The 10,626-nt window shown below is 39.5% G+C and overlaps 1 protein-coding gene across 1 annotated transcript; it reads left to right on the forward strand.

The window, feature by feature from the left end:
* Positions 1 to 3,912: 3,912 nt before the first annotated feature.
* On the forward strand, positions 3,913 to 9,942 carry LOC127192298 (olfactory receptor 508-like). The gene is made up of 2 exons (XM_051149623.1): positions 3,913 to 3,921; positions 9,004 to 9,942. The coding sequence occupies exons 1-2, from the start codon at positions 3,913 to 3,915 to the stop codon at positions 9,940 to 9,942; spliced, it is 948 nt and encodes a 315-aa protein (XP_051005580.1).
* The last annotated feature ends 684 nt before the right edge of the window (positions 9,943 to 10,626 follow it).

Consider the following 10,626-nt stretch of genomic DNA (forward strand, 5'->3'; position numbering starts at 1 on the left):
AATCTACCACTTTTCTGAAGTGAAGATTCAGTCTGACCCCTTTTACATTACTTTACAATAAATCAAAGCACTAAGAAGCTTAATATGATATGTGAACCTGCCGTGATATGATGACCATATTACTGGTTCAACAGGTGCCTCTCATGGTATTTTTAGATGTGATTAGCATTTAGTGGTCTTTGACTAAAACATAATTCTTCACAATCTGTTTGGTCCTTGTCCAACCATCTAAAAGCTTTGATGACTAAAGTCTTCAGGAGGACTTTTGACTCTATTCTGGCTTTAACCTCTAATATAATATATTATAATACAATTTCTCTGTGTATATCTGTCTCTCTCTCCATCTCTGTATTTGTCTATATCTATCTATCTATCTATCTATCTATCTATCTATCTATCTATCTATCTATCTCTGGGTGTGCATATCTTTCCTGACACTTCTTTCCACTTCCCCTTCTCCCTCTCTCTACTCCTCTGTGTTTATAAATTTCAGACACAATTACTTCAAATCTCTCTAGAGGCACATTTTTCAATCTGTATAATATAAGTATGCGTGTGTGTGTGTGTGTGTGTGTGTGTGTGTGTGTGTGTGTGTGTGTGTGTGTGTGTGTGTGTGTGTGTGTGTGTGTGTGTGTATGTGTGTGTGTGTGTGTGTGTGTATGTGTGTGTGTGTATGTGTGTGTGTGTGTGTATGTGTGTATGTGTGTGTGTGTATGTGTGTGTGTGTGTATGTGTGTGTGTGTGTGTATGTGTGTGAGTGTTGTGTGTGTGTGTGTGTGTGTATGTGTGTGGTGTGTATGTGTTGTGTGTGTGTGTGTATGTGTGTGGTTGTGTTGTGTGTGTGGTGTGTGTGGTTGTGTGGGTGTATGTGTGTGTGTGTGTGTGTGTGTGTATGGTGTGTGTGTATGTGTGTGTGTGTGTGTATGTGTGTGTGTGTGTATGTGTGTGTGTGTGTGTGTGTGTGTGTGTATGTGTGTGTGTGTGTGTGTGTGTGTATGTGTGTGTGTGTGTGTGTGTGTATGTGTGTGTGTGTGTATGTGTGTGTGTGTATGTGTGTGTGTGTGTATGTGTGTGAGTGTGTGTGTGTGTGTGTGTGTGTGTGTGTTCTTTTTATATGGGCACACCTACTATAACCCTAAAAATATTTCAACCTCCTTCCTCTTTTATTTATTCTTGATGCATTAACTCTATCCATAAATCTAAAGAAATTAGTTTCTTTATTTACTATGTCTTAGAAATTGCTGGAAATACCATCATGGGGATTCAGACTAACCATGAGCTAGAGAAGATCTGGAATGAGGTGAACATCTGAGCATGTTGGTGAGAGAGTTTCTACATTGTGTTAACTGAGGCAGGAAAAGCCAATCTAAATATAAGATACTATTGCACGGCCCACACCCGGTTGACTAAAGTAACTTAGTGCTTCTCAGTGCATAGTGCACTGATTGTTACATGGCCATGTACTGTTTGGCAACAACACTAGATGTTTCACTTAGGTGGTTTAAATGTCTCTCTTTTTCTAGACTACAATTTCCACATACTTCTGTGAGCTTGTTAAACTTGATGAAATAGTAAGCCTCAGTGAGTGAAAAGAATGTTAATTAATGAAGGAAAAGGTACTTTCTCTGTCTGAAACATTGACTCTTCTGGTTGTGGATATGTTACACGGCATGCAAACAGCCTCTACAGACTAAGTAAAAAGTAATGGTCGCAGATATTCTCCATCCTTTAAAGCCTGCTTCTTGAAGAGGGGAATGGTCAGCTTTGTAGAGCTCTAACACAAGGAGACTTTGTTCTTGGCATATGGCTCTTAGTAAGCTCTTTCCATCCTAACTGCCATGCTGGATTGTACTCAACTAACTTCTTTAAAAATGAATGAGAGTTGGGATAAATACTTTGGGTGCTCCTTATTTAAAAAAAAAGAGGTGAACTGCTTGAATACCTCAGGACCAGAGAGATAGCACAACAGTGAGTCTCTTGAGTTTCATGTTTTCATTTACTCAAGATAATGTGGAGCTTCCAAACCAGAACACCAGACAGACACAGGCAACAAAGTTGTAACCTTGGGCTTCCTCATGGATAGAAATGGTGGAAAAATGGCCCTAGACAACAGTAACTCCTCAGACTCCTTGAATTTGTATCAATCATGCAAACACAAATGAAGAAGTAACATCCTCCCACTCACCCAGTTTCAGTGGATCAGTAGGTGGGAGGCTGACTCACCCAATCCTCCTTTATATCCTCTGTCTAGGCCAGCAATTATACTGGGGAAATGAGCCCATCATCCTGCAGCCTAGTGAGATAGTGTGATTAGAGTTTTCTGTCAATTTGAAACCAACTAGAGTTATTTGGAAAGAGGGGACAACATTTGAGAAAATGCCTCCAACACACTGGTCTTTGAACTTTTCTGTAAGGCACTTCTTTTTAACAATTGATGTGGAAAGGCACTGCTCACTGTGGGTGGTGCCACCCATGAGCAAGTGCTTCTGTCTGCTATAAGAAAGCAGGCTGAACAAGACATGGAAAGCAAGTCAGTAAACATGGTTCCTCCATGATCTCTGTTTCAGTTCCTGTTTCTACCTTCCATCTTCCATCCTCGAGTTCCTGTCTCAAAGATGGAATGTGGCATTCTAGGATAAGCCAAATAAACCCTTCCCCCACCCAAGTTGGATTTTGGTCAGTGTGTTAACACAGCAAGTGTTGCTACATAAAGGGAGAACAATGAGAGCCAGGCGCTGACCCAGTAGTCAAAATATATAGCATAAAAATTCCAACATTGATAAGATTAAAAAAGAAAATGGAAACGTGTCCAGTCACACAGTAGACAGCAAGAGCAGTGAACACAGAGGCCAGCACTAATAGGAACCTCAAGGTCCTCATAGTTAAGATTTCAGGAAGCTATATATAACTTTTTATTAAAGAAACCCAGAGCAAACAGTATCCAGACAAAACTTTTGAAATTAAAGACAGAAATATATGTAAGAAACCAAGCACAAGGGCTCATCATTTAGAGAGTAAAACAGGTCTGAAAGATGGTTTCTAATCTGATAGCCATGAAATCAAAAGTTGGGGAAGCCTGGTGACACTAAGTGGAAAGGAAAGCAGGCTTCTCAGATGAGACCTGACAGGCTGTGATCATATGGTGGGGGAGGAGGTCCAGTTCTGTCACAGGCCTAAGGGAGGGGAATGTGGTGAGAGAGGGAGGGATGGGGAAATGAGAAGATACAAATGAAGGAATAACAATCAGGATGTAATTTGAATAAATTATTTAAATAAAAAATGAAGTCAAATAGTATTTTACTTTCCTCTGTTGTTTTGTTCTATTTTGGTTTTGTTTATTGTTTTTATGTCTGTCTGTCTATCTGTCTGTCTGTCTGTCGGTCTGTAGGGATGAATATAGAGTGCACAGAGAGTCCAGAGGACAACATTGCCGGAGTCTGTTGTCTTGTTTCAAATTGTTTTGAAGCATAGTTTCTTTATTTTCTGTCCTACTCTATATTCAAGATTAGTTTTGGCATCAAGCTTTCAGAAGATTTTCCTGCCTCTGCTCTCATGTCATCGTAGAAGCCCTGGGAATGCAGATGCACACTAGCCCAGCAAGCTGTTGATGGGTGTTTGGAGGAGTGAGAGCTAGTCCTCAGGTTTGAATAGTAAGCAGTACTGAGACATCTTTACATCCCTGATCTCTTCAGTACTAGTAAAATGTCATCTTCTGACACCATGGATTTTTCTCCTCAGGGTAAACTTTCTAAAGTAGAAGCTCCTCCTTTTAATATCCTTTTCTCCTTTGTGTTCCTAGTGCAGTATGGGGTGGGGGGTGAAGGCTGGAGAAATGGCTCGGTATGTGTAGATTTTTGGGAAAAAATGATTCACCATATACTGTCTAAAAGATACATCAAATATACAAATATAATGACATGGGTTAGAATTTAAAAAGAAAAAATTGTCACTGTAAATATTAAAGAACTCGAGGAGCATAGATCAAAAGAGAGATCTAGATACATACATAGATCAGTGTCATATAATGATAAAGATTTGGAAGAGGGAAAGCTAAAAGATGAAGAAAACTATCCTTCCCCTTATTTTTTTCACAAGACTCCCTATGTTTGGGTGTGAGTCTCAGGGGGTGCTGGGTGGAGCCTCTCAGAGGGCAGCTATGCTAAGTCCTGTCTACAAGCATAGCAGAGTATTATTAATAGTTTCAGACCAATGGAGTAGGTCTAAGGTTTGGTCAGCCATTGGTGAAACATTCCCATAATCTCTGCTCTATTTTTATCCCTGCACATCTTGTAGGCAAGGTAAATTTTTAAAGGATAGAACCTCTACAAGATAATCAACGGAGCCAACTAACCAGAGCACATATGGGCTTGCAGAGACTAAAGCAGCAACCAAGGACCATGGATGCACTGAACCTAGGCCCCTACACAGATATAGCTGACGAGAAGCTCTGGCTTCATGTGGGTTGCTTACTAAAGAGAGTGAGGGCTGTCTCTGACATGGACTCTGTTGCCTGCTTTTTGATCACTCCCCCCTGGCAGGGCTACCTCAGCAGGCCACAGGGGAAGAGGATGTGGTCATTCTTGAAAAGATTTGAACTTGATGTGCTGTGGTGAGTTGGTGAGGGGGCTCACCTTTTCTGAGGAGTAGGAGGGGGCATGGAGAAAGGAGAGTGAGGATGGAACTAAGAGGAGAGGAGGGAGGGAGCTACAACTAGGATGTAATGTGAATAGATAAATTTAATATTTTTTATGCACCAAGATAGGTTCCTGATTGTGTCATGGTTATTCTTTTTCTATTAATTTATTCATATTACATCTCAATTGTTAGCCCATTCCTTCTATCCTCCTATTCCTCCCTCCCTCCTTTCCCCCCTACTCCCTTCCCCTATGTCTGTGACTGAGGGGAGACCTCCTCCCCCTATATATGCTCTTAGGGTATCACGTCTCTTCTTGGTAACTTGCTATCCTTCCTCTGAGTGCCACCAGGCCTCCCCATCCAGGGGACGTGGTCAGAAATGGGGCACCAGAGTTCATGTGAAAGTCAGATCTCATCCTCCACTCAATGATGGAGAATATCCTGTCCATCGGCTAGTCTGGGTAGGGATTCGAACTTTGCTGCCTGTATTTTCCTTGGCTGGTGCCATAGTTTGAGGAGGACCCCAAGACCCAGATCCGCCTGTCATAAAGTTCCTCTTGTAGGTTTCCAGGACCCTCTGGATCCTTCTACTTCCCTGTTCTCCCATGCTTCTCTCACCTAAAGTCTCAATAGGATGTCCTCCCCTCTGACCCACTTTCCTGGTAAGTAAAGTTTTTCATGGATGTACCCCTTGGACTAGTGTCTCTATATAAGTGAGTATATACTATTTAACTCTTTTTGCTTCTGGGTGAACTCACTTATTATGATAATTTCTAGTTCTATCCATTTGTCCACAAATTTCAGGAATTCCTTGTTTTTATTTTTTTCTTTTTTATTTTATTTTATTAATTTATTCATATTGAATCTCGATTGTTAGCCCTTTCCCTGTTTCCTCCCATTCTTCCCTCCCTTCCACTTTCCCCCTTCTCCCCTCCCCTATGTCTGTGATTGAGGGAGACCTCCTCCCCCTATATATGCTCTTAGAATATGGAGTCTCTTCTTGGTAACTTGCTATCCTTCCTCTGAGTGCCGCCAGGTCTCCCCATCCAGAGGATGTGGTCAGAAAAGGGGCACCAGAGTTCGTGTGAGAGTCAGATCTCACTCTCCACTCAACGGTGGAGAATATCATGTTCGTTGGCTAGGTCTTGGTAGGGGTTCAAAGCTTACTGCCTATATTCTCCTTGGCTGGTGCCTTAGTTTGAGGAGGACCCCAGGACCCAGATCTGCCTGTCATAAAGTTCTTCTTGTAGGTTTCCAGGACCCTGTGGGTCCTACTATTTCCCCATTCTTCCATGCTACTCTTGCCTAAAGTCTCAATAGGATGTCCTCTCCTCTGACTCACTTTCTTGGTAAGTAAAGTTTTTTATGGTACGTATCCCTTGGACTAGTGTTTTGATATAAGTGAGTATATACCGTTTGTCTCTTTTTGCTTCTGGGTGAACTCACTCATTATGATAATTTCTAGATCAATCCATTTGTCCACAGATTTCGGGAATTCCTTGTTTTTAATAGCTGAGTAGTATTCCATAGTGTAAATGTACCACAGTTTCTTAGTCCATTCTTCTACTGAGGGACACTTAGGCTGTTTCCATGTTCTGGCTGTTATGAATAAAGCAGCTATGAACATGGTTGAGCATATGTCCCTGTTGTGTGGTAGGGCATTTTCTGGGTATATTCCAAGGAGTGGGATAGCTGGGTCTTGAGGAAGCCCTATTCCCATTTTTCTGAGGAAGCGCCAGATAGCTTTCCAAAGTGGTTGTACTAGTTTGCATTTCCACCAGCAATGAAGGAGTGCTGGTGGAAGGAGTCTCTCTCCACATCCTCGCCAACATGTGGTGTCATTTGGGTGTTTGATCTTAGCCATTCTGGTGGGTGTAAGATGGAATCTCAGTGTTGTTTTAATTTTCATTTTTCTGATGACAAACGAGGAGGAGCATTTCTTTAAGTGTTTCTCAGCCATTTGATATTCCTCTGCTGAGAATTCTCTGTTTAGTTCTGAGCCCCATTTCTCTATTGGGTTATTTGGTTTGGTGGCATTTAATTTCTTGAGTTCTTCATATATTTTGGATATTAGACCTTTGTCAGATGTAGAGTTGGTAAAGATCTTTTCCCAGTCTGTAGGCTGTCACTTTGTTCTGTTGACAGTGTCTCCTGCCTTACAGAAGCTGCTCAGCCTCATGAGGTCCCATTTATTAATTGTTGACATTAAGGCCTGGGTTGTTGGTGTTCTGTTCAGGAAGTTGTCTCCTGTGCCTATGTGTTCCAGGCTCTTCCCCATTTTTTCCTCTAGCTGAATTAATGTCTCTGGTTTTAAGTTGAGGTCTTTAATCCACTTGGACTTGAGTTTTGTGCATGGTGACAAATAGGGGTCGAATTGCAAATTTCTACGTGTAGACATGTCATGGTTATTCTTGCTATAGGTAGTTTATTGTATATATGTGGGATAATATAAATGTATATGTAAAAATTAAATAAAATAAAGTAATAATAATAATAAAATAAAAATAAACAAAATATCCGATCTCTCTAAGGGAGATTGAGAGAGGAAGGGGAGGAGAGAAGAGAGATGGAAAGACTTTATATGTTTTAAGAGATAAAGGACAGATTTGAGAGTGGAGGGAGTTCCCTGTGGTTATAATCAACAGCCTAATGGGGTAGACATGGTCTATGACTTGACTGTACTTTTATTCTGTGTCATAGTACTGGTTGTGACATTTTCCTAAGGTATAGATTACACAAAGAATCACTGTGGTATTATCTATTATAGTAGATAATTTCCCACCCAATAAATTTAAAAATAAAAATAATACCATTTAGAGAGGTATAAAACACACTTTGTTTCCAGAAAACTTTCAAATTTGATCTAAAAGTATTTCAACTGCACTGTACCCTTGTCCACCCATGATATTTCCAATATTGTTAGAAAAATCTTTATTAATCCATGAAGTTTTTATCTAAAAAGTTAATGCATAAGAGGATTAGTTGATAGATGCTAGTAGATAACATACATTTATATGTACATGACTAGCTGCAATTTTCAGTCCTGATGGGTTTTCAGTGGAATTTTAACAAGCAAGATATGTACTCTAGGGGTAATTTCCCATAAGACATAATTTCTCATAAAACATAGACTTACTTTACACTAGCAATCCTTTTTTGTTTGTCCTTGAGGCTCAGACACTGACAGGTAATAATTTTCATTTTCTGTTGATACAGGGATATTTATTTCTCACTTTTATAATAGAAATTACAAAGACACTTTCAAAAAAGACATTAATTAATAGTTCCACATTCTATTGTTGCTATGGTCAACACATGGCAATATGTATACTATAATATTCAGATTAAAAAATAAAGCAATGATAAGTATTGTACACTGTCTTTCCCTTATCTAGAGTTTGATAAATTGTCAGAAGCAAAATCAGATCCTTATCCTTAGTCTGTGTTGCTGAACTAATCATGACATTTCTGAATAACCTGTTGCATCTATGCCATATGATGCTAATTTCAGCTTTGATACTTGTATGTGTGTGTGTGTCCTTTAAAAAGTTAAGTGTCACAAATAAATTTCATACTTCTACACTGTGCCAGGAAAATAATACATTGTAGTTCAGACACACAAATGAATGTACACTGTTCATGTCGTGGCTTGGTATTTCTCAGTCAATTCACATATATTGCTATTAAGAAGTGGTAACCCTTATACACAGATAAATAACATGAATATAGATAGTGGAATGTTTAAGAAGAAGGGGACTAATGTGAAGAGAAGAAGAAATGGGAGAGGGAAATGAAGGTGAATATGGTCCAAGAAGATGAAATACTTGAATAAAACTGCCATGAAACCTACAGTTTGGTGCAATGAATATAAACTGATAATTTTAAACAAATTGAAATGTAATGGTGTAATCACTGAGCACATGGTTTTCAAGGCCTGTGTTTGGATGTGTATGGTGTGTGTCTGTGTTTTAGTGTGTGAGTGTGTATGAGTGAGTGCACATATGCGTTCTACATGACACTGAATTCTTGAAAAAAAATAGTTGTTCTACTTCCATTGTTCTTTATTCCTCATTGGAATATAAACTAACAAAATGAGGCACAAATGATATGAGTGTTACAAAAAAGAGGAGTAATAATTCTACTGTCCATGCATCAACTGATATTTATTAGTTTAGTGTTTATGTAAGGTAGTACATAAAAGTGTTTCTCCTGAAATTCATACATGGAATCTTTATTTATGTCATTTACATCATGTAGCTGCTGTGAAAAGAGTAATTAACAATACTTAACAATACTGTATTGTAGTCTAATAGTTGACTTTTTTTTTTTTTTTTTTTTTTTTTTTTGGTGGCAGTATTTCTGACGTAGATGGAGTCTGGAAACTACACAGTAGTAACAGAATTCATTCTTTTGGGGTTAACAGAGGATGCTACAATCTGTGTCATTTTATTTGTTATATTTCTAATAATCTATTCTATCACCTTAATGGGCAATATGAGCATAATCATGCTAATCAGAAAAAGCCCTCAACTTCACACCCCCATGTACATTTTCCTCAGTCATTTGGCTTTTGTAGACATTGGGTACTCCTCATCAGTCACACCCATCATGCTAATGGGATTTGTCAGGAAGGAAACATTTATCCTTGTGGCTGGCTGTGTAGCTCAACTCTGTTCCGTAGTGACATTTGGGTCAGCAGAGTGCTTCCTGCTGGCTGCCATGGCCTATGACCGCTATGTGGCCATTTGCTCTCCTCTGCTCTACTCCACGCAGATGTCCTCCACAGTCTGCATGCTCCTAGTGGGAGCTTCCTACCTAGGTGGATGTGTGAATGCTTGGACATTTACTGGTTGTTTATTAAATCTGTCCTTTTGTGGACCAAATAAAGTAAATCACTTTTTCTGCGACTATTCACCACTTTTGAAGCTTTCCTGTTCTCATAAGCTTTCTTCAGAAGTCATACCTGCAATCTCTTCAGGCTCCATTATTGTGATAACTGTATTTATTATCGTGATGTCTTATGTCTACATCCTTGTGTCAATCCTGAAGATGCGCTCCACTGAGGGCCGCCGCAAGGCCTTCTCCACCTGCACCTCCCACCTCACTGCAGTCACTCTGTTCTATGGAACCATCACATTCATCTATGTGATGCCCAAGTCCAGCTACTCCACAGACCAGAACAAGGTGGTGTCTGTGTTCTACACAGTGGTGATCCCCATGTTGAACCCCCTCATCTACAGCCTCAGAAACAAGGAAGTTAAAGAGGCCATGAAAAAACTGATGGCTACCACCCACTGGCAACCATAAATATCTGGAATTTTAAACAATGTTATAAGCTCTAAACGTCCAGATGAATGGTCAGCATTTTATGGAAATTTACAATTATATTGATGATATTTTAAACATAAATTTTATTATCTTACTATCAAGAAATTCATCATAAAAACAGTAGATTCATTAGCAAAATAACATTTAGCAATTTTCTCATTGTTTTATCTTTTCTTCAGACACTGTTTTTTTATGTATCTATAATCCCAAGTCTCCCACATAAGTTTTGTTTTCTTTGAATGCCGCATTTAGATGTGAAAATGTAGAATCATCTGAAATCTTTTGAATGAGATCAGCAGTGCCATCCAAGATCTTAACCTGAAAGAAATGACCTCCTGTACCTCCCACCTCACTGAAGTCACTCTGTTTTATTTAACCAGACTTCCTGCTTTATAGGACTTGAAAGCAGAGGGGTTGGTAGTAGAGAGCTTGTGTTATCAACAGGATTCTTCCTGTGATATCTTTTCCAGCCAACTCAAGACATCACGCAAATTCTCCCCATCTACTGACCTTTCTCTTTTAGCAATCTGTTGAACTGAATGCCTAAAGGATCCCCTTAAGAACACCCAACTGGGGCCAATTCGGGTGATCTCACTCCCATGGAGATGAAGATGTAGGGATTCTATTCTCTCATATTGTTTCAGTCTTAAGATATACTGTGTA

This window comes from Acomys russatus, chromosome 7 (assembly GCF_903995435.1).
Source record: "Acomys russatus chromosome 7, mAcoRus1.1, whole genome shotgun sequence".
NCBI classification, from domain to species: domain Eukaryota; kingdom Metazoa; phylum Chordata; class Mammalia; order Rodentia; family Muridae; genus Acomys; species Acomys russatus.